The sequence below is a fragment of the Ammospiza nelsoni genome, chromosome 3, assembly GCF_027579445.1.
Source record: "Ammospiza nelsoni isolate bAmmNel1 chromosome 3, bAmmNel1.pri, whole genome shotgun sequence".
In the NCBI taxonomy this organism is placed as follows: domain Eukaryota; kingdom Metazoa; phylum Chordata; class Aves; order Passeriformes; family Passerellidae; genus Ammospiza; species Ammospiza nelsoni.
In genome coordinates, this window is record NC_080635.1 from 93,331,176 (window position 1) to 93,357,233 (window position 26,058).

At 36.4% G+C, this 26,058-nt stretch overlaps 1 protein-coding gene across 1 annotated transcript in view; it reads right to left on the minus strand.

Annotated features, from left to right (window-relative positions):
• Nucleotides 1-26,058, minus strand: part of BCKDHB (branched chain keto acid dehydrogenase E1 subunit beta) — a 109,596-nt gene that overhangs the window by 28,879 nt on the left and 54,659 nt on the right. Inside the window, exon 9 of the mRNA XM_059468572.1 lies at nt 16,889-16,975. Coding sequence (XP_059324555.1) covers nt 16,889-16,975 — 87 coding nt within the window. The remainder of the gene's footprint in view (nt 1-16,888; nt 16,976-26,058) is intronic.

Consider the following 26,058-nt stretch of genomic DNA (forward strand, 5'->3'; position numbering starts at 1 on the left):
AAAGCTTTTATGATTTAAAAACTATCTAAAATAACAGATATGGATTTACTGTGAGAATTGAGAAAATTCTAAGCCCTCATTGCTCTACTTTCTCTAATTAACACTCTCTGCTATGGCGGGCACAGTCCCCAGCACTGCATGACAGAGGTGTCATGCCTTCTGTTGATGTAACACTCTTGAGTTTCAGAATGTGATTATTTAAAATTCATAAACACAGTCCACCAGATTATGCATTTCTCTGTTAATCAAAAGCCGTTATTTCTTTACCATGCCATTGCAAAGGCACACAAAAATGGAAGGAAGAGTGGCCACGACTGTGAAAATATCTCCAAGATCTGTCAATAATCTTAATGATCTTCTCAAGAGCTGCAGCTCACATTGCCAAGTACAAATGAGAAAGCAGGGGAAAAGAGTCCAGAAGAACAGCAGCACAAACACATCCTTTTAAGCCCAAAAGAATCTATGGAGCAATAATTCAACTCACATTCATCTTTAGGACACACACAGACATGACTCTTTAGCAGAATGGCTACTGTACACCTGTGGGTTTGCAAGGACCAAGAGAAGGGTATAAAAGCAGCATGCTGGCACGTATCTCTCCAAAAATTGGTTTTTACTACTATTTTTTATTATCTAAAAAAATGTTTTGTCAAAACGGACAGAAAAAATCACCTATATAGGAAGCTTAATGTGATGACTGGTTTTGATTTTTCATGATTGATGTACAGCAGCAGTTCAGCATCATTCATGTAACTCAGTTCAGTCTGGAACTTAGGAACAAAACCTTCCCCCACCAAAAAAAAAAAGAGAAAAATTTTACAGTTTAAAAAACTTAAGAGTTATTATTCCATTTTGGAAGCATCAAAACAATATTTATTTCACTATTGTCAAACTTGAAAATTGCCAGTAAAATCTGCAGCCATACTTCTCCATTTTTTTTCCTTCTGATCCGTGTACGCTAAGGTTTCAGGAAGCACAAGCACTGCCACTTCCTTCAGGAGAGATACAAAGGCATGTTGCAATATGATTACTTTTAATCACTTCAGCTGCCAGGCCAAACTTAATAGTAATTATCTCAGCCATCTTCCTCAATTGCTTCATGTTTTAATATATCTACTGCTAGTAAATTATGACAAAATTAAAAGCAAACACAGAGCATTTTGCAACTGACTGGAAAAAGGTATGATGAACATCTAGGACTCCCAGACAGTGAAGCTGTTTGGAATACTGTCAGAAATTTGTCTCAACGCCTTTGCAGAAACTGTTAGTTACCAGGAATAAAGCTGTTGCACAGTGCAGCTATTTCCAAGCAAATTGTTAAGGCTTCAGCAATTGAAGTGGGTGTAAATAACAATTTTCTAAGGAAACAGGGGGTTTCCTCTCAGCCCTCAATAGATATCAAGGGGAAGAAGGAGAAGATACCACCTTCAGGTTTTGTTGAAAATGATGCTGTTTGCTCTATTCAAGTTAACACATTTGTGATCTCTAGTGAGACTCCATTCTAACAAGTATCAGAGGGGACTTTAGTTATGACAGAAGGCAGCTTTGGGATGTTTTGATACTACTCAGGCTGTATTTTTCCTCTCAGAGAGAACATGCTTCACATCATTCCCTATGGCTGAATTGAAGAGACTTTCTTCCCTCAGCTTGTGACAAAGAGGAAAGTAAAGGAAATGTACATGTGCTTAATTCAGTCACAATTGACTGGCTAGTCAGATCTGTATATCCAGTAAATCATGAAGCCCAGCCTTTCCTAATGTTATTCCACACTTTTATAGCTCTTTCTTCCTGATGGTTTCAATCAGCATTTTAAGTGTTTACTTCCACTGCAATCCTGGCTGCGATATTAATGTTGTCACAGTCAGTCAAGAATAGAAGTAACCTATATATTGGCCTTTATGTTTCTCATCATTTATTTCAGCCTTGTTTTGATACACTGTAATTACTGGCTCTATTTTTATGCCTCTCAGTACTACTGACCTTAACTATTGCAAAGTAGGACTGTATTAAGATAGATGTTACACAAGGGCTGATAATTGGCCCTCATACCTCTCATAGTCAAAGTGCCAGGTAACTCACAAGGCAAGGAGCACTGGGCTGCTGCCTGCAGCTGGCATGATACCTGTTAGCACACAAATAAAGGACCAAGATCTCACACTTGCAATGAATTTTAAATATTGCACAGGCAATTTTTCAAGTAAAATAAATCTGATTTACTTCCACAGGTGTAAGTGATCTTCACCATATTTTTAGCATCACTCCCAGCTCATGACTCAGAGTAGGACTAACTTATGCAGAACTACATCCCACAGTGAAGCACTAAAGCACTGGAACATATGCAAACAAGCAGCTTTTTTTTCACAGAAAATATTTTAAAATGTCACTGAGGAGGACCTGGTTTTAATAATGTAAAATATACCTACCATAATAAATATTTTAGGGGCTGATTAAAGAAAAACTGCCCACATAATTATAAAAATGTGTAGCCTACAGAACTTCAATAACAAACCAAAATTCTATTTTAACACTGTAAAACCATTTTATTTTAGATATTCAGCAATTTTATTTAACTACCAGCTGAAATCAGATTAGGGAAGATATTTTCTTTGGCAATGCACGTTTGTATGCTTAGAAATATATTTTATTCTGGTCATAGTTTAAGTTAGTAATGCTGGAATACAAGTTTCAGTAGCAGATTTTTCTTTCATCTTTAATTTGAGCAGTGTCATGTACTACCACAACTCAGACCTGAAATTCACTTCTGCAATATGAAGTCACTTGGCTGCCAGCATTTCAACAGCTCTCATATGTATCATAATAATTCTGTATTTAAAGCTGATATGCAGGATTTTCTTTAAAATTCATAGCAGCTAATTTTATTATGTCATCTAGAGTGCATTTAGCTGTGATGTTCAGAAGTAATAATGAGTAATAGCCTCACCATGGCATCAATTATTATTCAATTTCTGCTTACTTTCTCTTAGACTGTTTATACACATTAAAAACAAAATATATAATCAGTGTGACAGAGAAAACCCTATTATTTTACCACAATGGATATTCCTCTGTCCAACAAATGTCATATGCATGGTAGAGATTAACATATTTGAATCTTTTAAATTAATCAATTCCTGGGAAAGCCATGTTTTTAACCACAGGAAGCTCAAATTATGTATTCACAACATCACAGAAGTCACACAACTTTTTAAAAGTTAAGTGATTGAAAGATTCACACGAAAACTCTGAATTCAGTATGGAAAGATTTCTGAAACATAGTTCTCAGACATCTTTTTTTGCAATAATTCTCAGACATCCTTTTTTGCAAGCCATCCTACCTATAAATAATGCTTGCCCAGGGGCAAGTTAAGCCCATAGGTAAGCAAATAAATCAGAGGAAAGGACAGGAAAAATAATTTTTATTCTAAATATTAGTTTTATCTATACTTCAAAAAAACCTCATTATATTAGCATTATAGATTTCTGTATCTATTGGCATAATACACATGCGAGCCAAGTGTCAATCTCTATCCATGGGGAGGCAAATTTCATCAGCTAAATTTGCAAACCATGAAACACATCACTGTTAAACACAAAAGTGCTTCTGCCTCAGGCAATAAGATACTCCCAAATCTACAATCCATTTTAAGAGAACCTTTCAAACCACACAACTTCACATCTTCTTATTTCCAAAGCACTCTAAATTTAAAGAAGTTCTGAAACCAGTAAATAAATAGTCAGATATGGACAGAAAACCCAACACCTTTTCAGTCACACAATCATGAGTGCAAAATTGCTGGGTAAAAATCATATCTCTCTCAAAAGGTAGAAAAGCTTCTTTATAAAGAAATTTTGAAATGCTAGCTATGCCAAAGTTAAGTAATGATGTGTTCATCTCAGTGGTTCAATTACTTTCAAACAGAAAACTTAGATACAGACCTTCCCTTTTTCTTTCAGTACTTTCTTTTGAAAAAGTGTCTCTGTGATTATGACATTTTCTCTCATTTATTTCTGCAGATGATCTATGGACTATCAACTTTAAAAGGAATAACTAGGATATTAGATTACTTTAGAGTAGATTAGATTCACCTTTTTCACTCAGTTTCTTGAATGAGAATCACTAAGAAAAAGAAGCAAGAAGAACTGTTTCAGTAAGCTTCAAGACAGATGTGGATTGATTTTTTAAATTTTTTTTTATGTCAGGCCATGTATTTAGGTAACCAAATACAGACTTCTTAGTCTAACTACAGGTATCTTATAAAGGAAAAAAACAGACACCTTTAAAATGAAAAGTTATATGAGAAGGACTGGAAAACAGAAGACTGCGGAGTCTCACAAATGGCTTTTAAAAACAAAGGCTAAAATAATAGAATTTCTTTTTCGGATTGTCAGTGACAGAACCACCATAATTGTGGCATATTTTTCAGATGGTTGTGTGATACCCATAAATGCACTGCATTGCCTTTTAAAACTTCCAGTAAGGCAAGACACACTGAATAATGAAGATTTCTTCTTTACTGCTGCTTTTATCATTTCATGTGGCATGAGTGTAATTTTGAACTGAATCACTGTGTTGAGGAACACTGAGTTCTCTCAAAAAATGTACTTCATTTTGACTAAAAGGGCTTAAAAGAAATGTGCCCAAGCTACAAGTTTACTCTTACAGTTGGATACTATACAGCTTCATTTAGGTCTCCCAGTATACAGTAAGCAGTGGATATTCATGCAATATAAAGTACAAAGCCATAGAGGATCCTGATATAATGTTGATGAAAACAACAAAATTAGAGCAAAACCATTAAATGTTTCCTCTCTAGAACACACAGTGATATATGATTCTTATGCATCTATCAATAATATTCCTAATACTGCAATATTAGAACACAGTCTTGGCATATTATTTCTTGGCACTTTTTAGTTATTTACTTATTGCAAGATTATTCATCAATGCACAGCAAACCTAATCTTGTTGGCTGAACAAAAGAAGGTACAAAAAAGCAAAGCACTAGAGTCTTTGGTTTAATGAACTAGAGCTTTCCAATTGTACACATGTGCAACCAGTCAAAGAAGAAAACAGGTGATTCTTAGGGCAAACCATCCTCTCCATGCACTGATATATAAAAGAATACTAAAAATGGAATAATAAAAAAGAGGTATTCAGAATGAAATCTTAATTCCACAGACTTCATCACCAGGGCCTACATTTGCACTGTGGGCAACTCAGAGCCAAGTTGATAAAGCCAGAGACACGTGGGGATTGAGAGGATATGCTATCCACATAAGGGCTGAAAACTGTGCAGCTTGTGTTGCCTACCACCCCCTGGGAGAAGAGTCAGGTCTTTTTTTAATGTTGCTTTGAGTAGAAAGTCACATTTTATCTATGTTCCTTCCTAATCTGCATTACTCCAAATGTAGGACAGCAGTTTCTTTAAAATGTACAGAAGAAATGGCATGTTTTCACTAGATATAGGGAAAAAGTGAAACACTTCTGTGCCCACTTCAAGCATCTATTCAAGAAGACATTTGCACGCCTTAGACACCCAAGTTAGTGTTAGTCATTTGTGCATGCTTAGTGCTTCAGCAAAACACAGCTGGGTGATGAGCATGCCACTTGCTGGAACATGGATAAAAGGCACTTCTTCAGTGATGACAGGGAGCAAAATATTTTTTCCAAACAAATGTATCTGAGGAACAATTCCAGCTACAGCTACACAGATCGGCTTTTAGAGAAACTTCAGAAACTTCTATATGTAGATTAATAAAAGATGGATTTGTCTCTTTTGTAGAGAAACTTTTTCAGTTTTGAATGTTATTTTATAAAATTATTCCTTCAGTGTTTGGCAAAGAGGAAGCAGCCCTCCCTCCGTCAGTCACAATGAGCATTAAACCTTCACAAGCCTTTTCTGCTTGTGACATAAGTGTCATTATAGAAGGATTTGTGCTGTGTGTGCCTGGAACTTTGTCTCTTGCTCACCATGATCACTGTTAAGTGTGGTAAGAGTAACAAACATTTCCAACAGGATGCAGACAGATGCCAGTACTGCTATAGCTCTTCCATAAATGCTGCCTTTCAAAATCCCACAGTGGTAGCAAACAGCACAACTAGAAAAAGCATCACAGGCACTGCTGATATACACATATGAATTATATGCACAACTTGGAGTACCTTAGCTCATTCTCTTTTGCTGGTGCTACATTACAGAATAGAGCTTTCTCTAGCACAGATCTTGTCACAGGTAAGATCATAGGAAGAGAGGGACACACAAGGTTCTCTCCCAGTGTGGTTATTTTTGTCATGTAATGGACCGTAACTGTCTTTTTCATTGGAAATTAGCTCCAGGCTTACATCTGCTATTCAGGCATTTTTACCTGCCTTTAATCACTTTTGTAGCTTAATTGCCTCACTGTAACTGCTAGATCCCTGCATGATTGCAATGAACATGTATCCATTTGCATTCAAAAGGACTGTTGGACAAATAAGACTATTTGAAAATTTCTTTCACTATGCCTACCTACAACAGGGAAACTTGGCACTGTCATAACTTATCTTACTGTTGTAGATCCAGATTTGAGGCTTTGACATCTGGGGCACTGAGAAGCTGTGCCTGCCCCAGGGAGGTCAGGCAGTTCCCTTCTCAACGAAGCAGCAGAAGCTCCTAGACTGGTTTTTTGAGGTAGCAAAACTGTACCCTCCATTTTCTCTTCTACATTAAAAATATTAATGTAGCCAACAGCAACAGTATAAAATTCACAGTACTCTGGAAGAGCACAGAAGCTCGGAAGAGCTCAAGAGGCTCTTTTTACATCTCCTCCTACGAATATATTCATCACAGAACTGAAATAATTTGATTTTATGAACATACATAAAACATCAATAAATACACACACACTGTTTTACAGGCCTTTATGTAATTATTAAATTAAACCTGCAAGAAAATTAAAAAGGCAAAGTTCCTTACATATTTCTTTTTATTTTTAAAACTTCATTGAGCCATTAACATAGAAGGATAGATTTTTCTGTGTTGCTCTATAATTTTCCCCTATTCTGAATAGATTTTTATATGCTACAGGCCACTCTTCTCTAATCGTGCTACTCTGAACTATGTCTGTTGCTCTAAACTAATAGTCTAGCCAGATTATTTCCAAAAGCCATATCAAATATGAAAGACCAGGAAAAAAACAGAATATACTTGCATGAATCAGCACTTTACAACCCCAAACCAACAGACTAAAATAATTTTTTCAGTAAGACAAGGTAGTGATTGTATGGTCCAAGGAAGTAAACCTGACATGCAGTGCAATTAAAAACCTTCACATTTTTCTTTACCCTGGCTTGCCAGGGCGCCTTAGTATGTTTTAACTTGTTGTACTTGCGGCTAGTAAGGGATTCTAGCATCCCACTGAGGCATTTGGAGAAATCATGCCAAAGGTTGAGTGACTTTCACCACCCAAGTAGTTTTTACAGCTCCAGGGCACTGAAAATTGAAAGAAAGGTCATTATTACACTTTAGAGGAGACTCCTGGGCTCCCTATCATAACCTGCTGTTCAAAGCTCTTACTAGTAGTTCTAAAGCAACTCATAATTTACTAGGAATTAAAGATAATGCCAAAGAAAATAAAGCAAGTTACATATGGTATTGTTCAGCTTTCAGACAGGAGAGAAGTTGCATATCCTTGAATTAGTAGGTGCTCTGCAGAGTTGCCTTATTCCAGAGCCCTGTCACAGATCATCTGTTATTGGACTAAAGTCAAAATTTCAAAAAACTTCATTTATATTAATTTTCATTAAGCAATGAGTCAGTGATTTGACAGGGTGTAATATAAAGGCCTGCTGAGTAATAGGCTTATCAGGGACCCAAAATTGCTAGAGGGAAGTTCATAGTTCTGATATTCTCCTAGATCATCATTAGCTGTATTTACATATCAGCTAGAAATGCTGAGATTACTGAACTAAAATATGGTATTAGAGGGGGAAAAAAGGAAAAATATCACTGGATCACAGAGCAAAAAACATAAGATGTGCAGTTCAGAGAAGTTTTTTTTTGCCCTCCTCACAATTAAAACCATTTCATTTCTATCAGCTCCATGAGCTATCAGAAATGTAAATGCTAGAATCACAACATGATTCTAATCAAAACAGTTTGCATTAAAACTGTAAATGTAAATTCTACCTTAAAGTAAGTAAAAAAAGGTTCCTTCCATTAGAAGGATTGCTGATAACTAGAAAGATTCCTGAAACTAGAAAATACAAAGGGAAGATAGTGTACAGAAAAGAGAAAATTTTAATTCTGCCTCAGTGCCCATGTTTTTGGTCTTTTTCAGAATTAGTATATGGAAGACTAAACACATTGTTTGAAGTTATAAATCACATTGAATGAACATGGATGTATCAACAGGACAATGATGCTGGAGCTCAGCCTCAGGCATATGAACATTTGCATGCCAAATTAAATATTAGAACATGGAAAAAATGTCCTCATTGGATACACCAAGAGCACACTTTATACTCTACACTTGAGTTACAAGAGTGAATTAAACACTGAATTGTTCAGTAGTTAAAACTTTTGATTTCACTGAACCATAATGACTTTCAGCATATTCTTCCACTTTACCACTTTGTATTGCCCAGGGATAAACTTGTTCCTCTTCAGGAATTTGCATTTAAAAATAAAAGTACTTGGCTGCACAATTCTGTACCCCACCAATACAAGGAAAACCAGTTCTGACAGGAGAAGACAAACAGAGTTTGATGCAGCTGGAAGAAATGCTAACACACAATGCAGCTGAAAGTGGGACAGGAAAGGCTTATTTTGTTTCAATCCCAAAAGCTGTTGCTCAATACATCACTTGAAAATAAGTAACTCCATAGAAAGCATTCAAGTTAACTCTCAGTTTTAAAAATGCTCTTTTCTCTGTTGAATGCTTTTGTTAAAGGTGCCTATCTTACAGGGCTTTGGCCACCATAAATGGCAGCCTGGAGAAGCAGGCAGTCACAATCTGATCACTGGCTTGAGCTCTCCCTGTTCAATCCATGGTGAGGTGTTCATGGGCACACACCCCCCTTCCAACCCATCCTTTCCATCTGTGAACTCTGGTCCTGCAGCACACTCCAAAAAAGCAGGCATTTATCCACACACAGTGGGAACAGTCCCCAAAAACTTCACTGCTGGACTTGTTCTCTCACTTACAAAGGACTTTTAGTAAGGCAGACCTTATTGCTCTCCTCTCCTTTCAGTGCCTATGGAAACTGCCAAGCTCCTGTCCCGTTTTTCATGTAAACAAACAGCTTTAGCCCCATAGCACATAGGAAAAGCTTACCCCAACCCATATTTTTTAGACAGAACAGACCCAAAGCCAAGTAGATGGGGCACAGTCACATAATGTAGAAATCCATGTCCAAATCAGTGCCAGTGGGATTCAAACATGGTTTAATCATTTGCTACCAGAAGAACATGCCACACGTGGCTGACTGAAACACCACCTGAAGGCAAGGCATTGTTCATGTCCTCTGTCACCCATGGAATGACACCGTGCCCAAAGCCAGGAGGAGCGAATGTGCACGAGCAACCTTCTGGCTGGGACCACTCTTGGCCCACGTGCCCACTCCTGTGTGGACTTCTTCATGAAGTGCTTCACAGAGCTGAAAACACTTCAAGCTAAGCTGCAGATGAATAAAACATTTTGATATTTGTTATGTCTAGAGACTGGACTAATTGGACATGTAAACACTTAATGCTTTCATCTTTACAGAAGGTATTCTGGGGCTGATTTTATGAAAATCCACCAACATTTTTGAGCACTTAATTTCCCAATGTTGAATCTTGTTTTAGAATTTGGGGGGTGAGAGCTTGTTTTAAGAAATGTATTTGGGAGGTTTGCACAGTACAGAATACCGTGTCCTGTTCAATATTTGGCTACACTGAATTCATTAAATCACTCTGCTCGGTATTGAATTTATTCCAGCCTAGAGAGAACACAACAGTCCCTTGTAGCTGAACTATAACATATGCCACTATTACGATCATTTGCTGTTTTCATTGTAGAAGAATTTGCTCTTCCTTATGTTCACTAAAATTAAATATGTGTAAATTGGACTTTAACACATGATAACATCAAACAAAATATCCTAGAAGCCCATTTCATCCTGTACTGAATTTCCCACATCCTCTACTGCATTTCCTAGTTATTAACCAAGACATCTGTATATGTGTAAGTATCAGAAGGTAAGACAAATTAAAATTAAGATACTTCCATGCAGTGAGACAAACTAGAACAAGAGACTTTTGTGCAATAGCCAAAACAGTTTTGGCCTCATAGATTTAGTGTGAAGAAAGTCCCAGGCACCACCCTGTGAACAGGCATTGCTTGTTAGATTTTGGCTCTCTTTTAAATGTGATACAGATTCAGGAAAATGCCATCTCTGCCTGACAATCACAACCACCAAATCCCAACAGTTGGGCTCACAATCCCAGGGCTGTGCAGGCACTACAGCAGTGAGGGGCAATGCTCCTTCACAGGGCACACGGTGGAGTACAAGGCACAGAATTTCTTCTTTCTTATTTACAAAAGAAAACAAACAAACAAAAAATCCTAAATGTTTACTGCTATATCCAAGCTCTTTGAAAAGCTCTTTTAAAATAAAGAATAACTCTCAGTTTGATAATTAATATAAACTATTCACACTAAATTCTTACATCAAATTCCTAATCTGAAAGAGAATTTTTAAAATACTGATTTTACTGAACTTTTTAGAATCACTGTTGAATCTTACTTTTCAAATATTTTTCATAATGCATAAACCTTTTTTTTTTAATAGATGAATACTAAAGATTCATTTCCTTTGAGAAACCCTGGGTTTGTAACATATTGTCTATTCACCTTTATTTTCTACATTGTGTAACAAAATATGCTGACATTCAATGCTATGCAAGACTCCAGACTTGTATAGCAAAAATTGCTTCTAGTTCATTCTGCATCATAAACTGGGAGTTTGCTGAACTGGGAGTTTAGAGTCACATTTAATGAACACAGGCAACATTTTCATGTACCTTTGTCTCCAGTCACTGAATGGCAAGTTTATGCTGGTATTTCCCTTACTGCTCCCAATCCCTCACTTAAGAAATAATCTTATTGGTTTTCATCATTATGGCTTATTTCTGTATTTGATTTTCTTTTCCTTCAAATCCCTGTTCTTTTTTGTATTGCTAAACAATTTATGACCACCTTGAATTTACTTGCCTGTATTCTAGCTTCTCTTTATATTCTATACTAATATTTTCTACATCACACTCCTACTGACAGAAACTGATGGTGTGATCTATAAAACCAGACTTTTATATTGCAGTTAGTGATTGCTGCTAGATGTGCCAAAAGAGTGATAGTGAAAGTTAAACAGGATAACAAATGAAGCACCACATTGTGTCAATATTTCATCTCTTCCAATTCTGCTGCCTATTGTAATTGTGATTTACTGTATTGTAATTGCATCAAAGGAAGTTAAAAAACATTAATTCAGATGTAATAATTTTCTTACATCAGCTGAAGCACCATACTGCTGTACCTGTATGTTTTAGTGAGCCTTTTTCTTGGATGTTTATGTTACATTTAGTCCAGACCTTCTTTCTTTAGCCATCCCATTAAATGGCACTCAGTGAAAAAAGTCTGTGTGCTATGAAAAGCTGTCCAGGCTGGCCTCAATTATTTTTCTAATCAACTCGGGGAAATATATTTGAGTTTTTTTATTATTTCTCCAGTTGAATAAAGAACAATTAAAATTTCCTTCATTTCCATAATTATGTAGTTCTAACAATTTGTACCTCAAGCTCCTCCAGTTTCTTAACACACACACACATTCCATTATGTCTCAAAGGTCAGTTCAAAAGGCAATTTGTTTCAATACACCTTGTGAGAATGAAAACATTTACCTATAAATGAAAAACAATTACACCAGAATCACTGCTTTCAATAAAGTCAGACTTTAATACCAGTTTACAGCCTGTTCATTAAAGTAAGATTTCAAGTGTCACCAGCACAAATTCTGATGCTATTGACCGTAACTTAAAAATCAATCCCAGAGACAAAGTTATTCATTAGTTCCTTTGGCACTAAGTACAAACACAGGTGCATAATCTGAAACTCAAACCTGGTCTCATGGATATTTTTAAGCACTGCGCCATATTCACTTCGTCAAATCACCACAGAGACCCAACGAGGACTGCAATAGCTTCCTTGGGAAACCCCACCTCAACTTCTACTCATGGAAAACTGAAACAATGGAACTATTTGGAAATCTCCACATCCCAAATTCTAAAGACAGATAATGCAATGGTATGAAGAAGTATTGGGGCCAAATATTCTGAAAGCATTTTGTTGGAAAGGTGAAATTATTCATTAAGACTCTGTAAAATAATAGTTACTCTACACAGTTCCTGTTCAGTATCAGTCAGTACCAGGTCATTTTATTTCAAATGTTCACACCGCTGAAGTCATTACATTTCTTTTTCTTGTTCTTTTACTTTTTTTGGGCATATTTTTCTCCTATGGCAACCTGCTTTAGGATAAAAATGCTGTGGAACTCTGATGTCTTGAAAAGCTATTTCACAATACACCCACTTTTCCTTTTCCTGAAATGCTTCTCACAAAACCAGCTCATCTAATAGTTTCCCCTAATGCCACACTCTAGCAGAAAATTACACCACTTACTGGAGATTAGGCCTTATTTTGCTGCAGGAGAAAGAAATCTAAAGCATCAGTGATAAAACAGTCAAATACTGTTATATCCAATTTATAGATACAGAATGCAAGATTTGAAAAAACAAGATCATGTAACTCAACTCTCAGAAACAGGCTATTTCACTGAGTTTTCTGAGTCCTATCCTCTGACTGATACTTCTGGGTAATTCTGAGAAACAAGCCGAGTCCTCTGGAAGGGCTCCTGAGGACTGAGCTGTGCTCACCTGAGCATTTCTTGGGTAGCTGACCCAACATCCCCTGTGCAGGCAGATGCCCAAGGACAAAATACTGACCAGGCAGTGAGAAAAGAAACTGAGCTAAAAACAGGAACTGCAATTAAGTCAGAATTGCTCTGTTCCTGCAAGAATGATCATCTGTGCAACTGTCTACAAAAAACAATGTGCTAACTTGTTACTTTAAAGACAGCAAATTTGTTTACTCATAAACATTTCTTTTATTTTAATAACAGCATATATTTTCATGGTGTATCCAGCTATAATGGCATCAATGTACGCAAAAATCAAAATTCCTAAATTAAAATTTAAATTCCTTAAATGAAAACATTTTAAATTATTAGAGTAATTTTCTATTTTTAATAATTTTAGCTATTACTTACAGAGAATGGCTAGAAAACCAACAAGATCTTCCTAAGATGTACATTTCCTGTATTTGCAGGATCAATGCCAGAGGGTATATGCTACTTCCCTGAATTTATTTCAGCTCTATCAGAAAATAGCAACCACCATGAAGCCACAACACAAGCTTCCTTTTCATCCCTTTCTCTCTCTGTTTTCCCATATCTGTGTTTCCCCAAACCACCTTGGCTCCCACATCTCTCCAGCTTTGATTCCTTCTCTAAACATCCCACAAGGCTTGTATGATTCCAAAATGCTTCCTCCTGCATCCCATACCAAGTTCCCAGTGCTGGCAGGCAGCAGCTCTGTGAAATAATCTGAAGAGTCTCTTACTCTTTGTGCTAGCTGGCTCCATCCTGCCTGGTTCTCTTTTCTTTTTTTTTTTTTTTTTTTTTTTTTAATATTTGTTTTTAAACAGGACACAGTTACTGGATTTCTGTTTCTGTGTATTACAAATTCTTCATATACTGATGATTTCCACACACAGTTCTTTATTATTTTGGAAGTGACATCTCAGTGGACTTTTCTCCCAGTGCTTCATTCAAGTTTAACCCTTCCTCTGCTGAACAGAACAGTTTTGCAAGCTTTTATACAGAATATAAACTATTTGGACTTTTAACTGCACCTGTACTGAATTTGTGCTGGTATCTGTTGCTCACTTCAGAATACCCATTGAGAGCACATAGGAAATACTGGAACAAAGGGCAAAGTTGTGTCATGTAGAGTTTTAAGTAAATCATGTTTTCTTGGTTTTAGTTTTACATCTGAGCAGAGCAAATGACCAGTTAGTGCAGTAACATGCTCCTTTAAAATATTCTGTACTCGACACACAACAAATCTGATTTAACATGCTCTCCAAATGCTGCTTTTAACCTCTCATATGCAAAAAGGAAAGTATTCAATGTATTTTTTCCTACAGTTCATGACTGAAAGCCACCATTACCATTTGATCTCTTTTCCTTGAATTGTATATCACATGAAGTGTACGTGACCACTAACTTTTAAAATAGCCTATATACTTCTATTCACCTTATTTCTATGATGAGACCTCACAGCAAGGATGGAATAACAATATGGAAACTAACCATCTAATCCAACTGGGCATATTTTATTGAAGTCTTATTGCTTCCATGTGTTAGAAGAAACTAAAGCCAACTGCAATCCCCAATTTTTGGCATTCTCAGTATGCATTGTATCCAGCAATAGAGAATTTCACTTTTTGTTTTCATTTTTACAGCACAGTGATATTAGACATACAGACTTAACTCGATCATTAAGAAAACAAGATTTTTAAGTGAATAAGAAAAGCAAAGTCTTTATTATGCCTAAAGCAATACTGTTCTTTAAAAAGTTGTAACTTTTTATTTTAATCTCTTTTGCAGTATAATCTTTAAAGAACTCATATCAAAATTTTAGTATGGGTGATAGAATCTTCAAGAATGGAGATACACAGTAATGATAATATGGTTATAACACAGAGTCAAGTCAGGCAATTTATATCAAAGAAACTTGTCATGGTTAAATGCAATGCCAAAGAGTTATATTCAAATTTATTCTGAGGGAGCACATGTAAGACCAATATTTCTTAAGATACAAAGCCTAGTTTCCTAAGAAAGATGAATATAAAATTATGAGCAACTATAATAAAACGAGTATTTTATTTTAATATTGACAGAAATAAATAGCCTTTTACTAAAGCATTTTCCACTTTGTTTTCTAAACAAGTGATATTTGTCAGATATACTTCTGATATGAAAAACAACACCTCAAGCAGGATCAATCAGGTAAGTGGCTTTCTCAGTGGAGATCAGAGAATTAAAAACTAATATTGTAATTTTAGCAATATATTGGGCATCCCATGTTTTTCCAATTATATTTGCTGATAAGATTTTTTTTTCAGCTCACTTTTTTATCCACCACATATGCTTTCCTTAGTTATTTGGAAGATTTTAACTTTGCTGCTCACCTTAGAATAGCTTTCTCCTCAAGTGTTGATAATAATACAAGATGCTAGAAGACAGGCTCTTTTGTTTGAGTCTATTTCACATTTTTGTGAGAATTTATAAAGAAAATTAATTTCCTGCACTCACAGCTGGCAGTACCTTATGGTTTTATTAGTCCTAGTTTAATCAGAGGCTGCTAAAGAAAGGAGGTCAAATGCTGATCATTTAGAAGGATGAAAAATCATAGAATGGTTTGGGTTGGAAGGGACCTTCATCTCATTACAACTCCCTGCCATGGGCAGGGACATCTTCAACTAGACCAGGTTGCTCAGAGCTCCTCCATTCAACCTGGCCTTGAACACCTCCAGGGATGGGGCATCCACAGCTTCTCTGGGAAACCTGCTCCAGCGCCTCACCACCTTCACAGCAAAGAATTTCTTCCATATATTTAACATGAATTTCCCTTTGTTCAGTTTGAATCCATTACGCTTTTTTACCACTAAAGTTCCTGATGAAGTGCCCTTCTTCAGCTTCCTTGTAAGATACTGGAGGGCTGCTATGAGGTCTCCATGAAACCAAATATTTGGTTCTTAAGACAGAAAACATTTTGGTAGAAAAAATGAATTTAACTTAACATGATTACATTAAAATTAGTTCAACTACTCTTTAAAAGAAACTGTACCACCAAGTTAAAGAAACATAGTATTCTGATTCCTTCTGCATATTTAATTCAGAATTACACTCCCAGAACTATTCCTTCCCATAAAAAGGCTAATTACCAAATTTTAATAACTGCCTACATGGTTTATATTTTGAATATTGGGAATTTTACAATCCTATTTCATTCTATTCCTTTAATTTAACTGTCCTAAAATAATCAAAAAAGAGTCATCAAATAGTGATTGACACAATTTGGATGTTTCTAGAAACTGTTACTGATGTGCACAGGAAAGAAATCAAGTTAAAGGGGAAATTTTCCAGGAGGTACAGGTATAAAACAGAAAGCTCAGAAGGACTTCCAAAACCTAATGCTCCAGCTATAAGTGACACTGATGGACATTTCAGCCTTTCCAAGCTGCTCTGTGTACACGAGCTTGACACGTGCATGAGCATCACCACAAACATGTGAACAGCTTCTGCAGACTTTTCTCAAGAAGTCTCTGAGCACTGTGTGTCACTCTGTGTTATACTGTACTGGACATGAATGCTTTTCCTTTGTCTGATTTCAACATTCCTAGCATGTATTTTTAAGTAGCTCAAGGGATAAGCATATGAGAAAAATAAAAAAGAACATTAAAACCAGACTACACATGAAGATTTTTCCCCTGCATCTCAGAGTGCACATTCTCCATGTTTTGCTGTGGAAGTTAAATTTCTAGCTTAGCAGACACTATGCACAGTGCCTAGTAGGAACATCATTTCTCACCTGTTCCAATAAAGAAAGGCAAGTATGCAAAAAACTGCAAAACAGAATAACTTTAAAAAAATATAAAACCTCTACTTTTAATGTAGTGTTAAGTATTTCTTCTACAGGGTAACATTCATCCACACAGAACACTTAAAAACAAATAACCTGTGTACCTGAACTGTGGAACTGATTTCAGATGCAAATCCTCCTGTCAGGGGAGCCTCATGGCTAATCAGCAATCGCCCAGTCTTTGCCACCGACTGAAAAGGAAAAACAAACGCCCAAAATGTCACCAAATTACAGCTCTTGTGCTTTCTTACTTGTACTACTTGTGGAATATATGAAATACGTGACTTTGTTAGCAGTGTTAGAACACAGCTCCTTTTCCCCTCTTGCATTTCCAGTGAACAATAAATTATCCTAAAATACTCAACTGAGTCATTAATAGGATGGTTTTATACTTACTATAAAAGTATTCACATTTTCCACTCAGTTTTAAGCAAGTATCAAGAATAAATTTCAACCCATTTCATATTAATTTACCCTATCACTGCAAACTGTAGCATTTCTGAAATAGAATAAAGATTTTAACAAGTAGCCAGTAAAAAACTGAGTCCTCAAAATACTAAAATATACATACACAAAGAAATTCTTCCCTGATATCGCTGTACAAATAGATCCTGTATAACATCATAAACCACTGCTATTCAGAAAGTAAAATTGCTAAATAAAAATTTTAGCAAGAAACGTGTGGATTAGTGCTGCATATTTAAATTTTACATGGCAACTAGTAGTACCATTTTCTAATTTTAAATTTCAATGTTTGTGCAGTTATTATGTAATCCACTTCATAGCTAAATAAAGAGCATAATATATACAGATGACCTAACCATCTTTGATGAAAAACCAAAACTGTGCTCCTTGCAGACTGCAATAATAAAAGCAAAATATTTTTAATCTTATGGGAAATATAAACTTCATCATACAGAAATATATTGATGTTTATTGGAACTATGCTAAATTGCCTGAATCAAACAGTATCAGATACCTTTAATAAGAAAAACGGTAGCAAAGTCTCTGCTTCCATGACATGCATTTTAAAATTATTATAATAAAAAGGCTCATTAAAAAGTTTCATAAACTTCTAGATATGCAAATCAAAAAAAATCAGATTATTGTGTATGTTAATCTTTCAAGAACAGTTGCAGTCCGACATTTAAGATAAGTACATAGTGTACTGCTGGTTGAATATTATCCATCAAGTGGAAGAGCCCAAGACAGTGCTTGCTATCAGATCAGATCTTCTGAATAATGTGATCTTTAATTTAATGTCTACACCAGCACACTCTCCAGTCAGACAGCTCCATGTTATCTACATAATAGGACACATAAAGGCAATGCCCTAATTAGGCAGCTTTCTCTCTGATTCAAGTATTTTACTAACTCTTTTGATTTTCTAGCAATGACTCAATCAGTGGCTCTAAGCAGCTCATGCACAGATGTACTGGCAACTTGTAGGCTACGAACATGTTCCATACACTGTACTACGAAATGGTCTGAAAACATTCAGAGCTAAACAAGACAGAAAAAGTAATTTCAGCAGTTGGAAAGTAATCCAGTTACATAGGCTGATTTCTGGGGTATTTTTCCAGCACTGGAAATTCATATCTAAAGGAACAGAGGTATTAACTGCGCTATAAATCTGTCCAGTACATCAGAACAACAGTTCCACGAACAAAATGTACGCTCTAGTTTTAAGCTGACATGATTAAAACTGATACAATCACTTGCTATAGTACAAGTTGCTATAGTAAAACTGATACAACTAATCAATGTTAAAGTTCAGTCTGGTTGTTCATTTTTTTTTTAATCCTCTTGATTTCAAAGAAAGATTCTTTTGCATTACAAGCTGTCATTAAAGTTACAGATTTTGTTTCTCAGATAGAGTACAATCTAACACTGTCAGTATATGGGAAAATTCACATGGGGTCAGACCAATAATCCGTCAGTCCAGTAAATTATCTCCCCAAAGAGATAATTTAATGTTTAGGGTAAAATAAAATGTGTTCCTTCACTATGTCTCAATCTCCAAATATTTCCACATCTCCCATTTCTTGAATCCAATATTGTCTTTTATACTAAATAAGTAATAACTTTTATTCATCTGTTCTCAAATTGAATCCATGCAAATAAAGAAAAGGCGGGGGGAAGGGTAAAATAATCTCTTCTTGGTAACCTGCTTCTATTGTGTGAGAAATCCTTGTTTTTACATATGATTCCCATGGGCTCCAAGGAAGTCCATGTCTGTGGGAGCTTGTTAAGAGTGAACAAGCAGCTGTGATCACCAAGTATTGCAATACAAACATCTCTACATGCACTTATATGTATCACTCCTGCTAGGAAATCATGCAGAGGTTTGGTGCTTTTAGAACCCAACCAACCCTACAGTGTGTTTTTCAGGAACACATTCAATCTAAAGTATTTCTAGTGTTTATAAATGAGTCATACCTATTGGTAAGTTGTTCCAGTTTTTACATCCCTTCCTGGTTAGAATTTTGCACCCTATTTCCAAATTAATTTGGCTGACTTACTTTCAAAGCTGCTGCTTCGTGTTTTATTTCTGTTTGCTAGAAGGAGGCACTATCTATTACCACATTTCTGCTCCCAAATGAATACATTAAGAGTGTGATCAAATGGTCTCTTAAATATGATTTTGATAAATTAAGAAGACTGAGCTCTAAATCTTTCAGCAAACAGCATATTTCCAATTCCTTCATCAGTCTTGCAACCCTACCCTGAATCATCTCCAGTTTTCTATGTCCTTCTTGAAGCACATCCATCTGGAACCAGCATTCCAGATTTTATCAGAACACCATCAAATGCAAAGATAATACAGCTGCAGTACTGCAGCTCTTGGATGTATGAGGCCTGTTGGCCAAAGCATAACTGGACAAGTCCAGCTTTCACTGATAACTGGAACTCCCTGCTTATGGGAAAGAAGGTTTAAGGATAATGGCTTCCTGGAATAACGATGAAAATATAGTGTGCTTTTATTATTTCAAGACACAAAATTATATTTGGATATACTGAAAAACATCTTATGTGCCTGAGCTTAGCTCAATTAATGAGCTTATCTTTATCAGTAACTGTCTATTTTATTGTTTTCTCAGCAGTTTCTTACCTCTAACTTTTTACCAGTAATGGTTATAATGTTTTCCATATATTTGACAGAAATATTAAAAAACAGGTTCCAAATCCAACTTTGCAGGAATTTGAGACTATTTCCATTCACTATCACATTCACCACACAGTTACAAGTCAGCTCACTAATTAATGTCTTGCTTTTCAAACTATGATAATTTATTTTTGAGCACCTATTAAATGTTCTCAACACTGAACAGTTGAGCATGTATTTCTAATTACTGTTGAATAGCTGCTTACTTCTTGGTAGTGTCTTCTGAGCTTACAGATCACTCTCCCCAACTAACTTAGTACAGGTTTTTTTGTGGAAAAACTGATCCATAAGGTATCAGACTAAGAAATTCCTGGTCAATAAATACTTTCAGTTAGCAAACATTTTGCAAACATACTGCAGTCCTTGTATGCCCTCCTTATTTTAATTATTATCTTGTTTTTTCTGTCTACATATGACAGTACAATACAGTAATAACAGACAATAACAACAGATGGGATTCTTTTAAATACAATTTTTAAATATCTATAATCATGAAAAAATATTTCAGTTGGCATAGCTTAGAACAAAGCCAGGCAAACACATTCATAGTGTCATAGAAAGCTAACATTTAACTTCAATATCTTCAAATGAAAATTTAATCTTACTTCCTGGAAGCAAAATAGTTATTCAGTTAAAAGTGCAAATTTCAAAACTAGCTGCTCTACTATCTACAGGGCACCGCAGACATGGTTAGTGATTATTTGCAGGTATCATGATTGTTCTTTTATAAGGCATTAATTTCACTTTATAAATCTATGGCAAAACATTAGTTCCTGTTAATTTAGACAAGGTGATTATTCAACTGCCAGGATACCAAAGCCCAATATTCAGAAGAGCATTTAGAGTACAAATAAATGCAGCTCAATAACATCAGATAATGGAGTCCTCAACCTTCAGATTTCCTAGGAAACATCACTGCATAAAACCGGAGAAAACAGTGGCTAAATCTGCACAGTGTAGCACATTGGCCATCATATAATCCTACCACTTTAGCACCTTTTCTGAAGGTGTACAGATGGATTGGTTTTATTGGTCTGGATTAGGTAGAGAAAAGGATGGCCTTTCAAAGAACAATGTATTTTGTCCCCTCACAACCAAACACTTGCATTTCTGTAAGGGATAGATTTGCCCCACTTCCCCAACATTCCCATTCTGTCTTCCAAAACCGCAGTCTTTACGGTTTATTACCTAAGTAAAAAACTGAGATTTTGAACTGCATGCACATTCTGCATCTCATGAAGATTATTTTTGAAAATACATCTTCAAAAGTGTGGTATGCCTTAAGAGATTAGCACTGATAAAAATGTTCCTTCTTTACAACTAGAAGTGTTGCTTGCTGATCTTTAAAGTCTACATATACTTCAGAGGGCACCAAGAGATTCTGCGTGTATATCACATCTCAAATATAATGAAAATTGAATTTTTTTTTTTTTTGCTATCTTCAGTAACACACCATGAAGGGAAGTCAGAAGCATTATCCAGGCACTTAGAGAGCATGGCTTCTCCTTGTATCATGGTCACTCTGTGCTGTCACAGCCAAGTTCAGATGACACAACCCTGGGCTTCCAAAAGTGAGAGGTCCTACCCTGCCCAGAACCTCTTTTTCCCAGACCATCCCTGACATCTCCTCAATGCTGAGAGGGCTACTGGGAAAGTCACTTGAAGGGGATAAATCTGATTTATCCTGTACAGTTAGCACAGAGCAGCAAACATCACTTCAGAGACAGATTTCGAGATGGAAAGTACATCAAGATTTGCACAGAAAAAGCTTCAGCAGTGCTCTCTCCTTCTGGAAGGCAGCAGTGACCCAGGTTATGGCACACCAATGTCACCTCTGCTATATCCAATCATTAGAGAAGAAACTCTAGGGTTTTAAACTATTAAATTAGCCCTCCAAAAAAACACAGAAACCAATACTGACTATACTTTTCCACCTCAATTTCACTGTCATTTCTGTTTTACATTGGTGTCATTCACAAGAATGACAACTGATAGTGCATCAGAGAAAAAGTCTAACAGCACAATCTAATAAGGAAATGTAAAAAAACCTAATGCCTTTGCAAAACAAATGCTTTCAGGGTGCACTCTGAAGGCTTTCTGAGATGCAGCCCAGTGTTTTTATAGTGAAGCAGTTGAGCAAATTGTTTTCAACCTCCCTGACCACACTCTCTATCCAAGAGTTTCTATAATTACTTTTCTGTTCAACTCTCAATTCATTTTGTTGGATGTTTTCTCCTCTCCTACAGGCACCGATGACAGAAGGAAACAACACAAGCCTGGCACTTCCAAGCACTTTGAAATCCAAGTGCTGACACTACCAGTAACATGTTCTGCCCTTACTTAGGAGAAAGCAGCCAACCAAAATGAGTTTGATGCTAAACCACATGTAACACTACTGCTCTCCACATATAGCAACACCACAACTACCAGTGTAACCAGCTGCTTCACTAACACAGACACTGCCTTTAGAGATACTATCAAAGTCAAACTTTTCTTATAAATAGCTGATATTTTTTCACAATGGTAAGCTAGATATTTTTGTTAAGAAGAAAATTCTGTTCTCAGAAAAAAAAATATTTTCCATCTCTTACAGAAAAGGATTTTTTAAATTATGTTCAATTTCCCCTTTAAATTTTTGCATGCCTTTGATTGTGTTCTTTAGAAACTATAAAAATTTCCTGCATAATTGAAAACTAGCTTTCCACAATAATTTTTAAAAAGCTGACGAGAACACTCAAATTATATTTTTAGTATATTCCATTTTGTACTGAGCATGTATGAAGCAATTATAAAACTGTATAAAAATGAACATTAATTGACATGTGCTTTTCCTGAAAACAAATCAGAATATGGAAGCTTTAAAAAAATTACTTGGTAAAGTTTCAATAAATGTCTCGAAAAACATTTTCCTTTTTCATTTTTAGACCATCTTTAATGAATTTGTGTTTGGAAAACGTAAACCCTGAGGGAGACTACTGTCCCCAATCCACTAGTTCTACCTTCCCTTTAACGTTTCAATAACAAATTGCATAGCAGCATTCTTGGTACTGAACACCACAAGCACAGGGATAGAAGTAAGATCCCAGATTTCTATTCAGCACTTCCCACTGAGAAATATGTAACTTAATCTGCCAGATAAATCACTGAGGATTACATTCACTTAGCACATGCAGATCCACAGGATGACACATCCCAGCTACAATGAATTGTTTGTGCATGGGACACACTGACAGTCTAGAAAATGCAGTTATTCCATCACCTATTTCCAGACATCCCAGAGGATGAAACCCACTGGATTTTTGTGATGTCTGGAAAACCAAATAGATCCTCAAGCACCATTTTTCCCCCCTAGGGTCCTAAGAAAAGGAATAGAAAGGAAGAGGGACAGTTTGTGTCCTAGTAGCCTGGACACAAGAAAATCCTGCAGCTTCCTAACAATCATGTTCTAGTTTGCAAATTATAGCCCAAAAGTGCCTTCTCCTAGAAGCAGGAAAACTAGGAAAAGTATGCCCTCTTTAAAGGTCCAAACAACAAAAACTCATTCTTAACATTGAAGAAAAAATGAAACAGGAAAACAAAATAACATCATTTGCTGTGGGTTTCAACAGAACTAGATTTCCAGAGAAGGAAAATGAGAGATGTACTCTATCACAGTGTCTATGATCTACTTCCAAAGTTGACTGAAACTCATTGAGTCATTTTTCAATAAAACCAAGACAATTCCCAGGTAAAAAAATGACATGAAAACCATTATTTCATCAGTTCAACAGCCCAAAGCATGAATGAGATTTCTCAACTACTGGTAACAAGGCAGTCAGCCTTACCCTTCTGTTAAAGATTCTTTGAAGTATAACAAATATTATCACAGTATTGCAATTGTATAGCAGAGAATCCTAGCCTAACACTGGCAACAATCCATGAAGATCAAAGATAAATCTACTTGGAAAGAAAAATAAGTCATTTTTATTACACCACTCAGGAAGGCCATTGGACAAAAAAATCTTTAACCAAAACTTCTCAAACAATAAAATGAAAAAAGCATAGGCAATTCTGAAATAAACTAGTATGCTGATTAACAGCAGGGAATGGAAAACAAGTCTATCACCTTTTCAGCTTGAGACAAACAGCTAAACAGTTGCCAATTTGAACTGACCCACATTAGCAGAGCACAAATCTAAGTCTTCCTGTTACTACTTAACCAAAACTGAGGCTTCTAATCCACTCCTGTCTGCGTTTTCAGCTGACGCAGCCAAGGTCTGTGCTTTCTGACCTACAAGTCTGGAATTCATGGACTGCAGATGGCACAGCCAAAGTTGCTGGGACAGGCTCAAACCTACTGCCAGCTTTGGAAGCACAGATTGAGTTTCCCCAAAGCAAAAGGATCTGTGATAACTAATTTGCATGTCAAGAATGATGACAAGCAGATCCTTTACAGTTCCCAGACTGCAAAGAGCCAAAGATGAAGATACTTTGATTCTGGTTTCTGTCAAGGAGAAGCAAAACAAAGGAGAGGACAACATTAACAGGCAACTGTGACAAGGGAACCGACAGAGAACAGTCATTCAGTAATGTTTAACAAAATGTGTGACCTTCGCATATCAAGAGTGGTAAGAGGAGCTGTCCTGCTACACAACCCCGCTCTGACACGGTCCTTTACCTGCTTTCTCTGGAGTAAAAGATGAAAACAAGTAAAATCCACAACACCCTCTCTCCAAAAAAACAACTAAACAAAAAAACACCACACAAAACCCCAGAATTTTTTAGTCTCACCTCCTTTCCCATTGATTTCAAATCACAAGACCAGATAATAGAGAAAATCAATGAAGACCTAAAGTATGAGGCATTACAACTGTAAGTTATCATCCAATGGACAAAAATGTAGGAAAATTAACAGAAGTACTAGAAATGTATTTGCTGCCCAATAAGATCTCTACCTGAAACCAAATGATTAATGCTTAATCAAATAAATTATCAAACCACATACTCAAGTATAGTATGTTGTAGACAGCTGCCATGCTGTCTACTCAGCTCTTTCAAAATGCATACTCTGCATTTGAATATTGGCTTCCAATAAGGAGCAAAGCTCAAAAAAAGAAACTTAAGTTCATTTTACATAGCCCCTTTAAATCTGTTCTCTCCTAAACAATCAGTCCAACTGTGCTGCTACCTGGCTGCTTCTTTTACCAACTCCTTAGTATTAGCAATATCTAGCTGGAAGAAAATCCTAATGAGAGCTCAAAGGAAGGGGAAGCAACAAGTAAACAATTTGGAGCACAGAGAGAAGCTGGGCTATATTTTTGACAGTGCAAATGCAGAAGCAGAAGATGATGCTAATAGTAGCATGGATGAAGGAAGGAAGGAGGACAGGCCCTAGTACAGATCCCTGCAGTCCTTGCTAGTCACTGGCTTCCAGGTAGAATCCTGTGCTCTACCCACTAACCATGACTATGCAAGCACTCAAGCAGTATTTTACCTACCCAGCTGTCCACTGGACCAGAGCTGTTCATTGGATATAGGAGTATTCTGAGAGTATCAAGAGTTTTCTTCCAGTCAAGGTGTCATTCACTGCTCATCCCTTGTCCACAGATCCAGACATTCATCACAGACTTAGCCTTAGCAAGGCCACACTTACTTTTCCTCATCTCATTAACACATTCAGAAATCATACAAAACATTCCGTTTGGGTGAAGTTTTATCAAAAGCAGCTTAAAAGCATTTACTGATAACTCTTTCATTAAATACGTCACATTTTCTTAAATTTGATCACAAGATGCAACCAAGAGCTCACTGAAGCAGAAGACATGCAACTGTGAGCAATCTGAGTGCTGTCAGTAAGATGACCCACAGCTGGGAGCACTCCAGCAATCTCAATACACATTTTCAAATCTGTATTCTACATCATTATTTAGAAAATTTTGCTGTTTTCTTCTTGGGCAAATCTGCAGTGGCATCTGAATAATGGGGTATACCCTTAGCAGAGTTGCAGATGACACCAAACTGTGAGGAGCAGCTGACTGGCCAAAGCAGCTGTGCTGCCATCTGGAGAGACCTGGACAGGCTGACAGGAACCTCGTGTAGTTCAAAAAAGGGAAGCACTTGCCCTTTGAG